Below are 20416 nucleotides of genomic sequence, written 5' to 3'. Positions count from 1 at the left end.
TGAAGAATTATTTTGATACTGTTAATAATGTAATGAAAACATTTTTAATACTTGGGAGATTAATTGTATTTATAACAATATTATTTCTTATATTTATGATAAAAAACAAAATAAAATGACTTTAAATGTGCACATTAATTTATTCAATATTTAGACCTAATTAACAATTAGCTATGTACAGCTTGAGATATCTAGTGTTTGCGAAACGCAAAGCTTGAATGAACAAATGTAAAATACAAAAACACAACAAACAGTGTTTGTAAAATAGCAATGATACTGCAAACTAACAGTCTGATGGCAGGTAATTTAATAGTTAGCAATATAATAAGACATGTTCTAAAAACACTAGTGCCGGTAAACAATATCAAGGACAAATAAAATATTACATTATTCGTTTCATCTGATATAAAACTAATAACAAGCGTAAATACATAACCATAAAGACCGTACCCTAATAATGACAATATTTGCAAAAAAGATATACTAGACTTCCCTAAACGGGTTAATACATAACAAATTGCTGGCATCGATAGACAATATATGGCCAAGACTTCGGTGGGCGATCTGTGATAAATGGCGGATGGTGTTTTGTATGCATGTCCATAGCCGAGTATTGTAGCCAACAGTATGAACGCCAAACACGGTCCTAAGAAGTCCACATACACAAATCTAGAGCGTAACGGTGGTGTAAATGATAGCAATATCCTTTTCGGCAGATCATCTGCGGGCATTGTGAAATAAGATAGGGCGCGCGTTACGAAATCCTTTTCTTTCGAAGGCTCTGACCCCAAAAATATTATCGAATGGTCTTTCATTGTACAACTAAATATAATAGGTAAGTAGGAATTCAATAGTCTACAATGAACGTATTCACTGTTTACCGTCAAGCTTATTCTTCGTGTCCTTTAGTTTTTCGGCGATATTTTTCAGAGTTTTTTCTAATTGTTCAGACTTCATATCTTCTGTCAATGATTTCGCACGAATTGCCTTATGAACAACGAATCGTGCAATACTTCTCATAAAATTAGATTCCGCTAATTTATCAACCAATTTCTGGTGGTTCATGAAATATTGAAGAATTCTAAACACCATTTTCATTCATGAATAAGTACTAAAATGTTTGAATTTGAAACTTAACTAATAACTTTAAAAACATTTTTAATTTCACAATTGACGGCAATAGAGAAAAATAAGAACGTCGGATTTTCGACTCTAATCTCATATGTCGAGCCAGCGTTGCCAACCTTTTTCATGATATAGTTATATTATTGAGTGTCGCTTCTATTCGCTTGTTCAGTATTATGTGCTTATACACACTCCAGCTGACCATCATTACTACGACACAATTACAGAGTACCAACAGCAAAAGATAACTCGTTACGGGACCACAGCAGCTGCTGATCACCAGCAAACTATCAGCGATTCGGCAGCAACCTACTGCTTGTAATCACGAAGATAACTTCTCTACATCATGCCTATTATGTATTGTATTTTTGTTTTTTTGATATCATAAGGTAAAAACCAATAGCCAGCCATGTTGTACTAATTGTTGTGACCGTTGTGACTTGTAGACTGTAGTTAACATAATATGTCATTGTTTAGTGTTTTGTAACTACTTAATAGTTAGTATTTATTTGTCAGTGACTACAGTCCCACCCGCGTGTAATGGTTAATTATTAGGTGACCGTTAAAAATAATCTGTCAAACATTATTATTGCCATTATTAAGTCGCAGTACATGTCTGCGTTTGAATTTATTCACAGTTTACGAAGATACGACTAACTGTTCGACATTATGGTTCTTGAGAAGTAAGTTTGATTTAAATCATTATTTTCTGTTTTTTTATAAAACTATCCAGATAGTGAATATATTGTGTAAAATCTGTGCTTGGGTTGAATATTTTTCGATAAAATGACGAATCGAACGAATAGAGCTTTGGAATATTACAATGATTATATTGACTGCACACAAAACTTGCCTTTAGACGTACAGCGGCATGTAACGCAGATGCGTGAATGTGACTTGGAGTACCAAGAAATGTTGTCAAAGATCAAAGAACTAACAGACAATTTTGATGGTTCTATGTCTACATTAAATTCTGAAAAATTGACAAAGTTATTAGTAACTGGTTTAAATATAGGGGATAAAAAGGTGCAAACAGTTCAACATATATCTGATTTAGTGGATGATAAAGTCAGACGATTAGAAAATGGTAGGAAATATTTGACTTCTACTAAAGAACCTGATGCTCCCAAGCCTAGCATCAAAGAAAAACTAGAGAGTGGTAATTGTTCCAAAGAACGATGTTTACCTAGCACTAGTACTAGTACTGTTTCTAAAGAACTGAAAAAACGCAACACTGATAACGATAGTAATGAATCTAATAATGATGCAAAACTTGCAAAACGGCCGCGACGTAACAGAGCCGATGAGCCAGATTACAAAGAAATTTCTGATGATGTAGTGGCATTATCAGTCTTACAACATTCCAACACACCTTTACCGAGAGCCACAGCAACAGCGCAAGTACAATCTCAAGTAACGTTGAAGAAAGTAGCTCAAAAAACAGAAACAAAAACCAAAAAGAAGGGAAAATACAAGAAACAACAAAAGGATAATTCACCGTCATTGGATGATGATGATGAGATAGCTGTTGATCCAGATGAACCAACCTATTGTCTTTGTGATCAGATTTCATACGGAGAAATGATATGTTGTGATAATGATTTATGTCCAATAGAATGGTTTCATTTTTCATGTGTTTCATTATCAACAAAACCAAAAGGCAAATGGTTTTGTCCTAAGTGTCGTGGAGATCGTCCAAATATTATGAAGCCTAAAGCACAGTTTCTCAAGGAACTTGAACGATACAATAAAGAAAAAGAAGATAAAGCTTAAGATTTTGTTTTTAACATAAACAAAAATTTACTTAATTTAACTTGATGTTTACTGATATCTAATTAAACAATATATTTTCTAATTTTTATTTTACAATTTATTCATTCAAGCTAAATTAAAGTTTATGTATATATTATTAGATGAGTTAAAAGTAAAATTATGGATTTTACTATTTTAACTAATTATTATTTAAACATTGAATGCATGCAAATTTCAATTTAGACCTAGGTAGATAATTTTATATTATTTGATAACATATAATATCATCTTTATTAATTCTATACTATATACTACTATGATACTTTTTGTATTTTATAAATATTATAATATTTTTATTTTATTATGATATAACCTGGACTATTATAATACAATTTGAACTATTTAACTAAATAAATTAAGTATATAAAATGTATATCAATTTTATTTTCTATTAAAATTACATGTTATAAATGCCTCAAATGTTTTGTTATTATATTATATAAAAATATTTTTTTTTTATTACTCATTGCTACTACCTTTTATTGTTGTCATTAATACAAATTGTCTAATTTTTAACTCCCTCCTTTTTAACTTCTTCTTATTAGAACAGAGTGCAGTTCCATATTGGATTTTGTTGAGCTGGCCCAATCGGTTGGTGTCAAAATGTCACCTAATGTTGCAAGGTTGGTACTGATTTATTAGTTGTATTTGCTATATTATTTTTGACTTATGGAGGATGTTCTGCAAAATGCATGTTTATCTTCATATTTTGGTTGTAGCTAAGCATTTATTTATTATCCACTATTATTAATCCTACAATTTAAATGTGATAAGGAACACTGGATCCTGTCTTCCCTTCAAATATGTTACTATATAATATTCATCAAATGGCAATTATCTATGTCTTAATGTTTTCTAATGGTTTTGTTTACAGTGCAATGTTAGAATTATTAGACTTAGGTTATTCTCCGTCAATCGTCAGAAAAGTTTGTCGTGAGATTGCCAAATACAAAAGTCGACACGAAAAAACTGGTACGACAATGAATAGTACTAGTTCTAAATGAAAACTGTATAGTTTGTTTATTTTTTTTTTTAACATTTGTTGACAATTTTATAGAAACATAATAATAAGACAATATTTAACTGATCGCCATACATTAATTATAAATGTAAAATGTATTAAGATTAATTTCTGAATTTGTATAAAAATAGTAATATCATTTAATATTGTAAGAATAATTTTTATTTATTTAAATATTTAAGTAGTATATTTAAGTTTATAGAATTAAATGTTGTTGCACTTGACATTTTATGTTAAATGAAAAAAAACTATTGAGTTATGAAAATATAAATATAAAAAAATAATTTTTTATAAATAAAAACTAAGATTGTAATTTTTGTTTATTTATAAAATTACAACAGGTTATTTTTTTATAACCATTATATATATTATAATATTAAAAACTTTATAATTATAAAGTAAGTACAGTAGGTACTCATTCATCCAAACTAATTGGACTTAACAATACAATTTCGATAGTGGGAATTTTTTCAATACTATGTTTATACATATCATGAAAAAAACATGTAAAAGTAAAAGTAAAATAGAAATTTATTATACAAACAATTAATTTTGCATCCTTATAGTTGGAATAAACAAAAATGATTATGTAACCATATAATATATAAATTCTAGTACATTTTATAAGAAAAAAAAATTATTTAAAATCTTGGACGTAAATTTAAATTAAAAAAAAAAAGGTTTTAGTGGCCTAGACTCCACCTAGTATATCTCAGTGGCTCAACTTGAAAACAGTATTGGTGACTGATGTAATATAAAATGGAAAAACAGAAAAAATGACATACCTATCAGCTGTCATAATCCTTAAATCGTATACATTTATTTCAGTGTCTTATTGGAAAGTACCTACCTGTGACTAGTTATTAACCCTTAAGGGGACGTCTCACCCGCATGTGTTGTCACCGTCTTACACAAATACGACATAGTAAATTTTTGTTCACTAGTTTCAATAGTGTACTTTTAGGTAAAAAATTTAGCTGTTTTCTCGTTGGCCTTTTACGATATTTTAATTTTTATGTAAGTTATGAGTATGAAATCATTAAATATTTGAAAATGCTCATAATTCATTTGAAAATTAAAATATCGTAAAATACCAACGAGAGACCACAGTTAATGTTTTTACCTAAACGTTTGATAATAGGTCAATTCACTCTAATATTAAAACTAAAAGCACACTAATATCACTATACACTATTGAAACTGGTTAACGGAAATTTACTATTTCTTACGTGTGTAAGACGGAGACAACGCATTATGCGGGTGAGACGTCCTCTTAACGTGTTAAGTTATGCAATTATTACACATGCTAGGCGTAGTGTATTATTTATATAGGTACCAATTTGGTTTACACCGAAATCAATGTAGTATTGTATATGTATTTATTAACTGGAGTTATTTACTTATAAAAGAACTAAGTGCTCATTTTTTTTTTAATTGTATTATATTATATATATATAAAAAAAAATTGTAATTACTACCTATATTATAATTGAAAAGTATTACACGTGTGGCGTATTTCGTTCATTAACACAAAAATAATTTAATTACTCTTTACGAAGCTAGTTTATGCTAATGCTACTACATATATCAAATAAAGACTAAAAACCTGAAATGTATTTATTTGTATAAAAGTTAGGAGAATAACTGAAAACAAATAAACAATTGGAACGAAAATAAAGCAAGAAAAATGAAAAATAGAGTATACCTACTAAACTAAGTATATCAACACGTATAGTAAATGGTAAAAGTAAACAAAAACAACACTCAGTACTAAATACCTACTAATGTAAGTAGGTAATATAAATATACAATATGTCAATATACTAGCTATAATACCTACATTAATATCAGTAGTCGATATAACTATTTTTTTTTTATAGTAATTTTACTATTAAGTCTATGTCGATGACGTAAAAACAATGAGGGGCAGCTCGAGGGTTCGATTTTGAGGGGGTTATAAATATCATATTTTTTTTTTCAATATTTCAAGATAAATTTATTCATATGCTTAAAAATCAGTGCTACATATAACCCACATTAGTTATTAAAACAAAATAGTAGACAAGTTAATAAAATAAAAATTCACTTGTATTTTTTTTGGATTTTGGGGAGACCTGGACCCCCTTAAAGCCGCCACTGAAAACAACATAGTATGATGACTATAATGTATTGCAATAATATATAATTTTAGAATACTTGACAATGATGATCGTCAGAAATACAAATTTTATAGAGTTTATTAATTTAATAAATTGTATTAAATTAGCGGGTAGAATCACATAGAATAGGTTTTTTGGCAGATGGCATTTTACGATAGGTACACGTAGTATACTACACAAATACACAAGTAGGTACTTAACATTATTGTTTTAACTATTTTGCTATAAAATAGAAAATAAAAATTTTTAAAACATTTTGCCAAACAATTAGTCTACATATTTTAGTGAGAAATAATGTATAATTTTAATATTAATTTCAAAATGCTAGAGTGATTTGCTTTAACCTCAATTGGTATTTGTTTGAGCATTAAAAAGTTATAACTTATAAGTTGTAACTTACATCTAGTAGGTACCTACATAATTTATATAATATATGTAATATTTCCAGAAATTAAATATAATTAAGGAGCACTGCTATGCTCGTTAAAAATAAAAACTTGTAAAAATTGATCTTTAAAATCGTAATGTTGGTTTAGAAATATAAATTTTAAAAATCAGTTCAAAGCGCCTTAAAGAAAAAAAAAATCGAATCATTCAATAAGGCTGCGAATATTATTCCTGTAAGAATGTACTCATAAAAAAGAGAATAAATGTACAGCTTGTTTTTAAGCATTAATAAGAAGTTCTTAATTAAAAAAAAATAAATAAAATCTAATTCTTCATAGAATAATATATAAGTAAAAATACAGGTAACGTGTAACAACACCACGTGAAACCGTGTACACTGTACCCTGTATTGACTAACTGAACTGACTACTGACTAGTAAGCACTGAGCAGTGTCATCAATTTCAATATTTCGTTTATTCTATAGCAGCGTGTAGGTCGTGTAGGTCCTTTGACGAATGAATGAAGTTACTGACGTGTTTTAAATTTTTACTCGTGTTTTCAGTTTTTGATGTCCGTGTACAAAACTGATAGTGTTATCATATTTCAAACTTTATCCGTTCCTACATTGAATATAATTAAATAAAAAATATAGGTAAATAATAACATAATATATTAATATTAGATTTATGTCGCTAAATTTCTACAGTATAAAATATATTACATCATAGTATGATTTAAAAAAAACTTAAATAATAATTTAATTTTTTGAGTTACTTCCCTATCCCTATTAATTATTTTTGTATGAGATTGAGTGCAAATTAGTATTTAAGATGAGGAGTGAAGTAAATAATGCGAAACCTGAAATGTGCATTAAGAATAGAGATCATTTATACAGACTCATAATAAGGTAAAATATAAATCCTATTTAATATTAATCCATAGTATTTAGATTTATACTAATTATGATTTGTTTAGTCAACTATTTTATGATGGCCATTCCACAATTGCATCCAGCTTAGCTGCCCAGGTCAACGTTGATCCACCTTGTTCTCCATCAGATCGACTCATGAGTGTAGTGACAAAAGGTTTACAACACGAAACTGATAGACAAAAAGAATCTGAACAAGCATTAAACTTAAATCCAATTCAACAAATGTTAATTGGACCGGGCATTGGTATACTATACTTCATTATTTATATAAAACATCAATTTGTGTATTTATTTCTTTACTTAAATCTTATTAGATTTGGAATTTGAGACTAATGTTAGTTGTACTGCTCCTGAACCGTCACTTTATGAAACTGTATATGTAACATCCCATAAAGGCGCCTGTAGGGCTGGTGCTTTCAGTCCTGACGGACAGTTAATCGCTACAGGAAGCAGTGATGCATCTATCAAAGTAATTATAATTTACATTCATTATATTGAATAATGTATTAAAATAATATTTATAGATTTTAGATGTTGAAAGAATGCTGGCTAAAGCACATGATATTGGTAGTACTGATAACCAAGAAGGACAGGGACATCCAGTAATTCGAACCTTATATGATCATTTAGAAGAAGTGACGTGCTTGGAGTTCCACCCAAATAAGCCAATTTTGGCTTCAGGCTCTCGAGATTGTCATGTTAAACTTTTTGATTATTCTAAAACATCTGTGAAGAAAGCCTTTAAGACAATAAACGTATGGCGTAATCAAATTTTATATTTTACAATTTTTAACTACACACAATTACATTACAGGATGTTGAACCTATAACATGTATAAGTTTTCATCCCATTGGAGACTTCATAGTAATGGGCACCAACAGCCCTATCATAAGGCTTTATGATATAAATACAGTTCAATGTTATGTTTGTTCACTTCCTAGCCATCAACATACTGGCCCTGTTACATCAATAAAGTATACAAAAAATTATCTTATAATGCCTATTCAATTATTTGTAAATGTATTATTATTTATTATGATGTATTAGGTATGAACCAAGTGCCAGATACTTTGTGTCTTCTAGTCGAGATGGATCAATTAAGCTGTGGGACGCTGTATCTAATAAATGTGTTAACACATTCGAAAAAGCACACGATGGTAGTCAAGTATGTTCTGTGACATTTTCAAGAAATGGAAAGGTGGGTGACAACGTTTTTAGTTTAATTTATATAATTTTTTATAAATATTATATTAAATAATTTTTTTTATCTCATTTGTAGTACATCTTATCATCAGGTAAAGATTCTTTAGTAAAACTTTGGGAATTGTCCACTAGCAGATGTCTGATTGCATATACTGGAGCTGGAACCACTGGTAAATTAATACTTATTTTGTTTAAAATTGTATAAATAATCTATGTTTTTGAATAGGCAAACAAGAACACCGTACACAAGCATTGTTTAATCATACTGAAGAGTATGTCATGTTTCCAGATGAAGCCACTACATCTTTGTGTGCATGGAATGCACGAAATGCTTCACGGCAACAACTTTTATCACTAGGTACCTAATTCATTTCTTAAAATGCATTTATTTTATTATAATGATTTTATTGTATATTATATTATAGGTCATAATGGGCCTATTCGTTCAATAGTGCATTCACCAAATTCAGCAGCGTTTTTGACTTGTTCAGATGATTTTAGAGCACGATTTTGGTATAGAAAACACTTGATTGGAGCATAAATTGAATATTTTTGTTTTTATTTAAAAACTATTTATTTATATAATTTTGAATAAACTTAATGTACATTGGTAAAAATAACGAATGATATGGAATATATAACTATTTTACTAATTGAGATGAAAATTTTTAATTAAATAATATTCCTTAAATTTCAAATTATATGGTTTATTGAACTTTTCAATGTAATCATTAATTTAAAAAATGGTATTATTTATTAATTATTATTAAAACAAACTTAATTTTTTAGTAAAATTAATTGTCAGAGAACATTACAACCATATGTGTTGCATCAATTTTGTGTAATAAACCCTAATTATAGATTGAATTGACCTAATATTAAATTTAAAAGTAAGAACATTTTCTATGCTTTCTCATAGATTTTTTATAATATTTTAATTTTTAGTTGAGTTGTATGAATTTTTAAATTTTAATATTTTACATACTTATAACTTGCTTAGAAATAAAATATCATAAAATCCCCATGATAAAACATAGTTAATTTTCATTCCCTTGAGTTTTAATTTGATAATAGATCAATTAACTGTAATATTTAAATATGAACACAGCAATAATGAATATATTCATTTTTTTGTCACTAAATAACTATTTTATTAAATAAACTAACAAAGTATGGTCTTTCTACTATTAAACAATGTCAGTTTAATGTTGTGTCTATACAACATATATTAAGAAGAAGTCACACCCACATGTGTTGTCTTCATCTTACAAATATAAAACATGGCAAATGTTCGATTAGTAGGACCAATTTTGTGTGATTATCAATATTAGAATGAAATAATTTTAAATAGGTCTATAATCAAACTCAAAGATAAGAAGATTGTCTGTGTTCTCTCGTAGGCATTTTACAGTATTTTAATTTTTAAGTGAGTTGTGACTTTGTGAGTATGTAAAATATTTATATTTAAAAATGCTCATAATTTACCTAATAATTTAAATATTGTATATAATTATTATGTAAATTATGTTAAATCTTAAGTGACTAAGCCCCACATATATTCCTTAATAATAATAATATTCTTAATTAATGGTAATTGCATATATTATTATAGGTCAGATATTTACATACTTATACATTTATTATAATAATAATGTATAATACCATTGATTATAAATATTTAAGTATATAAGTATTTATTTTCAATGATAATACATATTTGTATTATAATATGATATCTATCTATCAAAAAAAATTATTCAAAGAGCAAAAACTTTAATTTTTGTTTAAACTAACAAATAGTTTTGTTCTTTGAATTGGAATTTATAAATTCATAAAATATTTTTATAGCTTTAGCTATCTATTGATCTTAAAAATAAAAATAATTTATGAAAGATCACTCCGTAATTTGATATAAACATTAAGAAAAACAAATTAAGGTGTACATAAATATACAAAAATAATAAAATAAATAAAAATAAATATAATACATATCGAAGCCTTATTTCACATCGCAGGTTGTAAACTTTCGTTGCTACGTGGTATCGCTATATACAATATTGGTTTTTTTTTCTTGAATTCAGATTCTAAGCAAAACAACAAATGTATTGATTTTACAGTAATGTTCTTTTTTAGTTTTTATATGTCTGTCACCTTTTGGAGAACCTAGTAAAAATACTTCAATATTCAAATTTGAGAGTGGTTTTGGGTCAAAAACAGGATCTAGTTAGTAGGTAATATAGGAGGAGAAGAGTTAAAAGTAAACCAGTACTTAACCAAGCCAAGCCAAGCCAAAAAAATACATTTTAGTGGATACAAGATATTTTTATACAAAATAAGTTTTTTATTAAATTGTTTAATTGTTAATATTTTTGGACATGATACAATTTAACATTATTCAGGACATTTTAGCTCTTTTTGAGACATTTATGAATATTACGATTTTTAAACATTTTTAAAGTGTTTTTTTCGATTTTTATTAGTAACATTTTTATAAAAAAATTTACAATAATATGATATTTATTTATCATTTAATAAATATATGTATAAAATATGTGTTTTCCCATTATTCCTATGATATTTTTTTGATTACAACTCAAATAACATGTCAGATATTAAAAATATAACTCAGATACTTTATAAATTGTATAATGTATATGCTCTAGTCTAAATTGTATTTTTATTTTTGAGTTAAGTCGTATATGTTTATAAGTTTCTATATTTACTGCAGGTTATCAATTCATAAAAAAAATTTTAAAAATTAAATGAACGATTTATGAATGCGTACACGTTCCGAACACTGAGTACCTACCTATCGAAAACGCAACTTTATACATACTTGTTTAAATTTTAAGTGTAGATAAAGTGTGGTCAAATAATAGTCATATATTATTTATTATATGTATAATATAGATATGGCATAGCGCCATACCACATAAGTGAAGGTAGGACGTGTCTATTGTATTTGTCTTTTATAAAAAAAACCGGAATTGGTATATTGGGTCCCAAATGACCTTATCTTGGTAAGTTGAGTCCCGGAAAAAATATATAAATTAAAGTATATGTGGTTTTTATAATAACATGTTTTAAATAAATAATAATGGTATAAACTATAAATAATCAAAAAAATGTGTCCTGTGAAAAAAATTAAATGATACAAATTTCAAAAATTCTAAAAGATTAATTAATAATTATATTACTAGAATTAATCAATGTCCGGACGGTGTACCATTATAATATGCAATATGACGTATTGTAACAGAATTATATTAAAGTTTTAAGTTTTTAATATTTTAGACCTTGTTGCATCAAATGGTTTGCTGGGACCCAATTTACCTACTACCTTTTTATATCCGGGACTCAACTTACCGCTTTCAAGATGGACAAAAGTTATCATGGACCCAATTTACCTAGTTCCAAAAAAACCACGCGTGTTAATATTGATATTACAATTTATAGTTACTCCAGGACGTATACCTCTAGGCTCTCGGCAGTCTCGCTTTATCAGCAAATCATTATATGTGTATTCATTAAGCTGTACAAATACAGTGGATTCCGCCTAATGTGAGCAACGGTGAATATGACTTCAGATGAAAAATAAACGACTGAAAATATTATTGTTGTTTAAAATAAAAAATCTACCCCCACTTACAACAATAACAATTCGATACTAATGATACTACCGATCTTATGTAAAAAAAATACTATTTTGTAGTACTTTTTGTCCGGAATATTTTATAAATAAGTATAGATTTTTAAGTATAATATTTATTGAAATGTATTATAAACTAATTTTGTGTCTAAATTGTCCCTTGATCAACTTTTAGGGGTAGTTTCACTTAAATATTTTTCCCATCATTCTGGTGTTTTTTTTTTACAATAAGTACATTTTAATCGGAAAAAAATAAAAATTCATACAGAGAGATTTCGTTGACTTTTATTTGATATCATAATTTTTTTTTTTAATCAATTTCGGTTTTTATGGACAACCGCTTAATGTGAGTAAACAGGGCTGGTCCCGACGTGCCCACAGCGGAATTCACTGTATACCTATTGTTGTAAAATACATTAAACAGCTATGTACCAAAATATAATACATATTATATAGTCGTATTATCTGTGCCGTACAGGTGATATCTATCCACATTTAATATCCATTTAATTTATTCTGTGTAGGTATCTATTTTTTTATAGTATAAGTGCGAATGCGTGACAATATTATTAAGTAGGTACCGGGGTTCAGCCTACTTTCCGAATAACTAGGTAATGAATAATATAAGACATTAATAATTTAGGGTAATTATTAGTAAGCAGTGCCTGGGTTTAAGCGCAAAAATACAATTATTATAATTTAGTAAAATTTTATGTGGGGATTAAATTGCTAATTAGTAAGGCTTTAGGCTTACATTTTCACAACTAGACTAAAACAAATTTGTAATTTGTTAATAATCGATCAAAACGAGTCTGTACTCCGTATTGAAATTAAACATTTATATAATAATGGCCATAATCGGCATAGTCTCATACCACAGAATAAGACAACACTCATACGGCGGCTTAATTCAATATGAAATTAATTTGGTGGTGAATTTAAATCGGTCAAACAGAAATTGGCGATCTCGCGTAGCAATTTGTGGGCTATCGCATCATAGAACAACGAATTTTGGTAACACTGGTTTTACGCATTTAAGATAACACAATCGCTACATGTCTTGCAGCTCGCAAACACAGCTTACTGGTCGCTGCCCGTCTGCCCAGACTGCCTCACACATTTGGTCACCCACATAAAAGATAATAAACAATAAACGCACTATATTGCACTAAACGCTCGCTGTCCCCGTTCGAGTACTGAGTACTTATAAAACTTGACACCCTCTTGTTACTTACGTGTTTTCGTTTTATTACATTTTTCTAATTTATTTAGTCACACCATTCGCACTCAGCTTACGGCGTGCGCCTTGTGCCTATCGACTGATTACTATTGCGTTGATTTGAGGCAATGCGATTGTTATAGTCGTTTGATATAATATATAACAATCTGTAGTCACGTACCGTCATTGTCGAATAATGCTGGTCGATAGCTGATAGTATAGAATAGTTTAGCGATCGCCCCGTGCTCGCGCCGCTGAAATCGTAAATAAATGGTGCTTACGATCCACCGTAATCAACAATGGAGGCACCGTCATCGAAAAGATTTTGTTGCTCCGTTTGCGTCCACACAGTCAAGAGCATCCCGGTGATATTCATTTTGTGTATACTCGCATGGTCGTATTATGCGTACGTCTGTCATCTGTGCCTCAGTAAGTCTTGTCGTCTGGACAGAAGTTACATTAATAATAATAATGCATACACACAATTTAGTGCCATAAATAATCTATTATAATGTCTATTCTCTATCCTTCTTGTCTACAGGTCGGGTCACATCTGTCGAACTGTCAGTACCATATCTTTTGGTGTACCACATCATACTAGTGTTGTTCCTATGGTCGTACTTCAAAACGATTTTCACAGAGCCGAGTGGCGCACCACCAAATGTATTGACAGATGATTTATTATTATTAATATTTAATAGTGATCGTTTCATTGGTTTACTAATGCACGGTATTTATTTTATTATAGTTCAGACTGCCAGATGAAGTATTTGAAGAGTTCAATAAAAATCCTATAGACTTGAGTAGGCAAAGCGCTATTTTACGCGATTTTGCTGAGAATTTGCCTATCATGACTTTCACAAATACCAATGGTAATACAATTGATTTTTATCTTGTCAATTTGCCCATTCATTTTATTGTAGACTATGTATAACTTAAGGATTGTAGAACATTTTTTTTCAGATATTCGGTTCTGTGATAAATGTAAAATAGTCAAGCCAGACAGATCACACCATTGCAGCGTGTGTCGTAAATGTGTGTTAAAGATGGATCACCATTGTCCGTGGGTGAATAATTGCGTCTCATATTCTAACTACAAGTATTTTATATTATTTTTGGCCTATGGTCTTTTAATGTGCATTTATGTGGCAGCTACAACAGTTGAATATGTTATCAAATTCTGGGATATTACTACAGATATGGTAATATTTTAATACTTTATTATATTAGTCTTAAAATTATTGATTATTATTTATGAACTAATACCATTCAGCTTTATTAGAAAATAAAATACTTAAATTATATTAAAAATTTATTATTATAATTTATTGAAAGTAAAATTGACACTTGGTTACAAAAATAATGAATAATATATTTAAATTATCTAACAATGATAAAAAAAAAACTATTAAGTATTCAGTAAAATGTTATTAATCATTAAATAAATATTGATCTTAGTTTCTTTAATATTTTTTTTTTATTTTACCAATCAAGAAATTTACATTTTTTTTTATAAATTATTTATTATTTAACTTTAAATAGCGATATTATTCAATACTTAAATTTTAAGTTTAATTGTTAATTGATGTAGTCAAAATAATGAAAAATGTTTTAAGTTAAAAAAATGAGTATTCATCAAAATATTAATTTGATAAATAGCTTAATGACATCATAAAACTGATGAGTGTACAGGCTGTTTTAAATGTTAATGTTGCTTGAGTAACAATAAATAACTTTTGATAGTGTTAAAGATTTTTTTTATTGTACATATATTTATGTGTTTATTATTATTCATATTAAATACAGGGTGATTCTTTTATCATGAACCACTCATTATTTCAAAAAGTATTCATTTTTTTGATAATATTTTTTACATTGTTTCAAGTTGTTAAAAAATCAACGTTTTTTTGATACATAAAAATCGAATTTAGGGCGAGTAGTTTATATAAGTTATAACTGTTACCCCGTAAAATATTTGTCCACTATTCCGCTTGTCTAAACTTTAAATATGTATAACTCATAAACTACTCACCCTAAATTCAATTTTTATGTATCAAAATACTCAAAAAATCATTCTGCTTTGGAATATAAAATTGAAACTCTGTTGTCATTCAAAAAAGTAAAAAACTTAAAAAATTATAAGGATAAAAAATATTTAAAAATATAATTTTTTAACAACTTGAAACTATGTAAAAAAATATTTTCAAAAACATGAATACTTTTTGAAATAATGATATAAAAGAATTGATTATAATGAATTTTAATATGATTATAAAAGAATCACCTCGTATAATGCAGTTATATGAATAAATTTAAGAATGTATTTTTAATCTTTATGATTGTAAATTAATAATAATAATTATTGTCTTTGCTTTCAGAGAATTCAAGAAGGATCATATAAAATTCATATAATATTCTTGTTTTTTATTGCTTCAATGTTTTCATTAAGCTTATTCTCATTGCTTGCGTATCATATCTACCTGGTTTCAAAAAACAGAACAACATTAGGTATTAAAATAATATTACAGTCTTATAATAAATATTAATCATTTTTTGGGACTTGGTGTTTAACCAAAGTGTATAAATAGTATTGTGGTCAAATACTAACTGATATTGCTAGCTCTTGGATGAGTGACCACCTGAGTTCTTAGCAACGAAGCCATGTCCCAAATATGGAAATATGTGTTCTAAAAACCTAACTTACCATATTCCATAAGTAATAAATATAAAATCTCACACCTAATGGTCCGAGTTGTCAAAGCTTAATAAAAATAAATAATAATCACTTATGAATATTCTGTTGTTTATTGCTATGGTTAAAGTAGAATAAATTGTATTTATTTTTTTTTTTTTTTATTAGTAATTTTTTACCATTATGTTAACTACTAAAGTGTTCTTATGCTAAGTTACATTAAAAATATATTAATTTAGTGAACAGTGGTTCATAAAAATTTAATAAACCTATTACAAGTCTTTAAATCATATTTAAGGGACCTTTAGCTCACTATTGTTTTATTAAATTTTAAGTGATCGTTTTTAAAATCTGGAAATTATTTTACAGAAATTTATTGTATACAATATACATAATTTTTATAAGACAAAAAAATGAAATAGCTGTATTAGGCTTAACATTATTATTATTAATAAATAATTATTTATAAATTTGATTTATTTTTAACATAATAAATATTTGGTTATATACCGAATATGTTTCAAGATTTTATTTAATTCATATTTTAATTATACAATTGACCCTGTTCATAGTTCCAGCTTCTCCAATTTGACTATTACATTAAATATGTTTTATTAATTCTATATGTATTAAATATGTCAAGTATTCATTTTTATTTTTATTTTTTTAGAGTCTTTCCGTCCTCCTAAATTTTTGGAAGGTAGTGATAAAAATGGATTCAACTTGGGATGCTGTAGAAATATACAAGAAGTGTTTGGTAAAGAAATTCTTTTGTGGCCTTTTCCTATAGACACTCGGTGAGTAAAAAAAGGGTATTCAAATTTTAAATGCACTTACCAATTATGGAAACGTGTTAGTCATTGATAAACAAATAAATATTATTCTCATTTATTTCATTTACAACATATTCATCACATTCTAAAATTTCTTAATGATACAATTTTAATTATAATTGCAGTATAATTAAAATTTAAAGTTGAGCTAACAAACATATTATTTATTTTTTAATATATTTTATTTATCATGCTTATAGAGGTTATTATTTAGTAATTCCAACTATAATTATTGTTGATTTTTACTATAGTTTAATAGAATTGTTCACAAGTTTAAGAAAAATGATTTGTGATTAATAAGTTTATTTCAAAATATTGATGGTTATTGTTATAGGTACATCGTACATGATAAAATATATATAAATAACAGAATAAATTTAGGAAATTGTAATTGTAAAAATTTGTTGGTTTTGAAAATTAAATTTTTATGTAAAATTTAAGAAATTTTAAGTTACACAATATTAATTAATTATTTAGTGTATATCAGGTACTAATACAATTTGAATCATCCATTTAAGTGAAAAATGAAACATGTTTTTTTATGGTTATAATAATTGTTAATAATATGTGCATCCATATATGTTAAATAGATTATAGTTTTAGTACATTTATTAAATCCGTATACTTATAACTAACATGACATTGCTAAATTGGCAGAATGCATAAGAAGTTAATTATAAAATATTCCTTAGGAGTCTAATTATTTCTCTGAATTCTATTTTAATTTTTCGCTATAAATCTACTGTAACAATGGTTTTTTTGGTAATTACAACTTATTTAATTGTTCTAAGGCATAATATTATTTATAGTATTAAACTATGTTTTTATGAGTTGGTAAAGTGCATTTAACTATTATGAAATGGTTTTGAAAACGTATAGAAAGGCTATATTTTGATCAGTCTATATATTTATTTATTTTTAAATGTGTATTTTAAATTATTTGCTATATTATAAATCAATCATTTTGGTTGTTGTAAAATTGTATTTTAACAGCCGTTCTTAACGTTATCTTACCAACTTTCCATATGAGTACTATAAATATATTCCCGGGAATACATCTTGATATTCGTAATGCATTGCCTGATTTTAATTTTTCTGTTTTAGTTTGGGGGATGGTGTAATTTATCCATTGGCGAGCGACCTGAAGTCTAATGATAGTGTTAGGCAATCATCAAACAAATCCAGGACACCATTTACCGTTTAGATAATTTTTTTTTTACCAAAACACGATTAGTACTTATTCTATGCACAATATAAAAAAAAACATGTGCACATAAGGCTCAAATCAGTATTGTGTTGTGTTCTCTCTTATTGTTTATTTAATCTTATTACATAAAAAATGCAATATTCATATAGATATATTATTACTTTTAATTATATTGATGTTAATCTATTAAGATATATTATATTTTAATTTGTTTAATAAGGTGAGCAATTTTATATTTTTGACATTTTGTATATTTTTGGTAATGTTTGTTTACTCTAAATAATTTTGAACCTGTACAAATAACACAGTATAAAATAATATCATGAGTTTTTTTTATCTAACAAAATATACTAAAAGAGCGTTGTTTTTATTTTATTATAATAATTAGGTAAAATCTTTTGTTTAAACCATAAATATTAGTATTATTGATATTTAATATTTTTGATAGTATTAAAATTGTCCACAGTTTATTAACATGGTAATTCAATCTTTGTATGTCATCTAACTGCATGTATTAATACTAATGATTCTCCTACAGCCTTGGTGAGGGTGTGTCATTTCCAATCAATAAAACTGTACCTGAAGCTCAAAGTCTGTTATTCTCAGATGTGAACGACCAGAAAACATCAATTGGTATATAATATATTATAGTTGATTGAATTTCATTAGATTTATAAGAGTCTCTCATTGACTATCGAACACAATATTTTTTTTTCTAGATTTTGAACATTATGATACGTCGTTGTTTACATCATTCTTAATAAGGTGAATTAGATTCAAAATTAATTGGAATTATTATAATTTGACTTTTATTAAATTTTATCAATGTTTCAGTGATGATAACATGAACTCAACAGATTCAAACGCCCCTAAATATCAAGATCTTATTCAAATTTAGTATGACTTGCACTAACATAAGTTAGACCTTAAAAAATCTTATTTCTGTGATATCATATCCTACTTTTAATTATAAATATTGAATAATAAATTAAGTTCTTATTTTGTAATTATTTATCTCTTAAGTAAGTTCTAGTGGGATTTGGTCCAAACAGTCCAGTACATATTATTGGTATAGCTTGTTGGGTGAGATAGAGCAATCTCACTACTAGCGTATTTTCAACAAGTAGCCTTCGACCTTTTGCAGTGACCATTACGCCTCCTATTTCTTTAGCTGGTAATTTGATACTATTATCAATGTTTATTTCAACGTTTGTTCCTGTGTTGGCCAAATATATTTGTTTCAATTCAGGAATCATTGAGTTCACGCATTCTACATCATCTGATATCAGAATTAAGCTTATTTTTTGCTCTAAAACCTTGAAATATACAGAAGTAAAACTGTTCATTTGTTGTTAAATGATTTACCGTTATAACAGTACTACTTGATACATTGCTTGAAGTATTAACTTTTTGAGAATTTCCGTATAATAAGATTTACGGTCACGCAATTTTAACAGTTCTTTGTTTACGTCGGCTAACACACATTTAATGAATTTATCTCTAATATTCAATATTTCTAACTTGGCATTAGTCATTAACGTGGTTATCATTCTATGATGCAGACCAAAAAGAATTTTTTATTCCCAAAAATACCTTTACACTTTTTAATACTTACGTCGCTGTTGTTCTTTTCATAAGTTTTGTCTTTTTGTTGTATAATTGATTAATCTCCATTTTTCCTTTGAGTATAATTTCGTTTTTTTTATTATTATATTCATCTTCTGATTGAGTGTCAATATTTTGTTCAATTTCATTTGCTTCAAACTCCATGAACTTGACCATCTTATCCAACTAAAATAATATTAAATAAGTTATGCCATATGTGCATGACCCACAATCGCGGCAGTAGGCATTTGTAACTAGTTCATCTCAGGCAATTATGTCTCACGAGTCAAGAGATAAATCAAAACATTTAACAGTGGGTATACCTATGCATTATTTTTTCGCCACACAAATATGTTAGACAGACATACAAGTAAAAAATAAACAACCTCATTAAAAAAAATTATTTTTAGATATTTCTAAAACGACTGTTACTATAGCATGAACACAAAAGTCGTCACCAGATAAAAACAGTTTTGGGGCTCACTTGTTGGTTTTTTTGTAACTCGTTCATGTTTTAATATTATAAAACAGTAATAATTATTAACAAAAATTCGTTTTATATCGATATTAA

At 27.3% G+C, this 20416-nt stretch overlaps 6 protein-coding genes across 8 annotated transcripts; 3 read left to right on the top strand and 3 right to left on the bottom strand.

Annotated features, from left to right (window-relative positions):
* Nucleotides 1-116: 116 nt before the first annotated feature.
* LOC113548731 (protein YIPF3-like) lies at nt 117-848 on the bottom strand. The gene has a single exon (XM_026949771.1). The coding sequence runs from the start codon at nt 813-815 to the stop codon at nt 192-194; it is 624 nt and encodes a 207-aa protein (XP_026805572.1). The 5' UTR covers nt 816-848; the 3' UTR covers nt 117-191.
* LOC113548732 lies at nt 841-1137 on the bottom strand. The gene has a single exon (XM_026949772.1). It carries the CDS (start codon nt 1096-1098, stop codon nt 871-873), a length of 228 nt encoding a protein of 75 aa, XP_026805573.1. The 5' UTR covers nt 1099-1137; the 3' UTR covers nt 841-870.
* A 664-nt stretch (nt 1138-1801) lies between these two features.
* Nucleotides 1802-2959, top strand: LOC113560923 (inhibitor of growth protein 1-like). Its single transcript, XM_026967050.1, has one exon. It carries the CDS (start codon nt 1912-1914, stop codon nt 2896-2898), a length of 987 nt encoding a protein of 328 aa, XP_026822851.1. The 5' UTR covers nt 1802-1911; the 3' UTR covers nt 2899-2959.
* A 4250-nt stretch (nt 2960-7209) lies between these two features.
* On the top strand, nt 7210-9293 carry LOC113548231 (cleavage stimulation factor subunit 1). The gene is made up of 9 exons (XM_026949005.1): nt 7210-7412; nt 7481-7680; nt 7751-7905; nt 7961-8191; nt 8251-8411; nt 8485-8635; nt 8717-8810; nt 8867-8998; nt 9066-9293. The coding sequence occupies exons 1-9, from the start codon at nt 7336-7338 to the stop codon at nt 9179-9181; spliced, it is 1317 nt and encodes a 438-aa protein (XP_026804806.1). The 5' UTR covers nt 7210-7335; the 3' UTR covers nt 9182-9293.
* Nucleotides 9294-13413: 4120 nt separating this feature from the next.
* On the top strand, nt 13414-19247 carry LOC113550681 (palmitoyltransferase ZDHHC15-like). 3 transcript variants are annotated; one of them, XM_026952674.1, is made up of 9 exons: nt 13414-13937; nt 14050-14171; nt 14257-14380; nt 14457-14710; nt 15887-16016; nt 16871-16997; nt 18779-18873; nt 18960-19005; nt 19075-19247. In XM_026952674.1, the coding sequence occupies exons 1-9, from the start codon at nt 13808-13810 to the stop codon at nt 19136-19138; spliced, it is 1092 nt and encodes a 363-aa protein (XP_026808475.1). In that variant the 5' UTR covers nt 13414-13807; the 3' UTR covers nt 19139-19247. The 3 variants fall into 3 exon arrangements, with proteins under 3 accessions (XP_026808475.1, XP_026808476.1, XP_026808477.1); XM_026952675.1 differs by having other exon boundaries at nt 13418-13937; nt 14472-14710; XM_026952676.1 differs by lacking the exons at nt 18779-18873; nt 18960-19005; nt 19075-19247 and adding an exon at nt 18138-18554 and having other exon boundaries at nt 13421-13937.
* Nucleotides 19248-20030, bottom strand: LOC113550683 (V-type proton ATPase subunit E-like). Its single transcript, XM_026952680.1, has 3 exons — nt 19856-20030; nt 19623-19791; nt 19248-19556 (listed from the first exon to the last, which is right to left on the bottom strand). The coding sequence occupies exons 1-3, from the start codon at nt 20020-20022 to the stop codon at nt 19248-19250; spliced, it is 645 nt and encodes a 214-aa protein (XP_026808481.1). The 5' UTR covers nt 20023-20030.
* Between the last annotated feature and the right edge of the window lie 386 nt (nt 20031-20416).

The sequence above is a fragment of the Rhopalosiphum maidis genome, chromosome 4 (genome assembly GCF_003676215.2).
Source record: "Rhopalosiphum maidis isolate BTI-1 chromosome 4, ASM367621v3, whole genome shotgun sequence".
Lineage (NCBI taxonomy): Eukaryota > Metazoa > Arthropoda > Insecta > Hemiptera > Aphididae > Rhopalosiphum > Rhopalosiphum maidis.
Note: the sequence above shows the minus strand (reverse complement) of the source record. Positions and strands in the feature narration are given on the sequence as shown.

What these genes read in the sequence shown, in the direction of transcription:
- LOC113550681 (XM_026952674.1), top strand. Translation starts at nt 13,808, where the DNA reads ATGGAGGCACCGTCATCGAAAAGATTTTGTTGCTCCGTTTGCGTCCAC. An exon ending in CCTTTTCCTATAGACACTCG is followed by an intron (nt 16,998 to 18,778) that starts GTGAGTAAAAAA and finishes ATTCTCCTACAG; the next exon opens with CCTTGGTGAGGGTGTGTCAT. An exon ending in TTTACATCATTCTTAATAAG is followed by an intron (nt 19,006 to 19,074) that starts GTGAATTAGATT and finishes TCAATGTTTCAG; the next exon opens with TGATGATAACATGAACTCAA.
- LOC113560923 (XM_026967050.1), top strand. Translation starts at nt 1,912, where the DNA reads ATGACGAATCGAACGAATAGAGCTTTGGAATATTACAATGATTATATT.
- LOC113550683 (XM_026952680.1), bottom strand. Translation starts at nt 20,022, where the DNA reads ATGGTCAAGTTCATGGAGTTTGAAGCAAATGAAATTGAACAAAATATT. An exon ending in ATGAAAAGAACAACAGCGAC is followed by an intron (nt 19,792 to 19,855) that starts GTAAGTATTAAA and finishes TCTGCATCATAG; the next exon opens with AATGATAACCACGTTAATGA. An exon ending in TACTTCAAGCAATGTATCAA is followed by an intron (nt 19,557 to 19,622) that starts GTAGTACTGTTA and finishes GTATATTTCAAG; the next exon opens with GTTTTAGAGCAAAAAATAAG.
- LOC113548731 (XM_026949771.1), bottom strand. Translation starts at nt 815, where the DNA reads ATGAAAGACCATTCGATAATATTTTTGGGGTCAGAGCCTTCGAAAGAA.
- LOC113548732 (XM_026949772.1), bottom strand. Translation starts at nt 1,098, where the DNA reads ATGAAAATGGTGTTTAGAATTCTTCAATATTTCATGAACCACCAGAAA.
- LOC113548231 (XM_026949005.1), top strand. Translation starts at nt 7,336, where the DNA reads ATGAGGAGTGAAGTAAATAATGCGAAACCTGAAATGTGCATTAAGAAT. An exon ending in TTATACAGACTCATAATAAG is followed by an intron (nt 7,413 to 7,480) that starts GTAAAATATAAA and finishes TGATTTGTTTAG; the next exon opens with TCAACTATTTTATGATGGCC. An exon ending in AAGCCTTTAAGACAATAAAC is followed by an intron (nt 8,192 to 8,250) that starts GTATGGCGTAAT and finishes ATTACATTACAG; the next exon opens with GATGTTGAACCTATAACATG.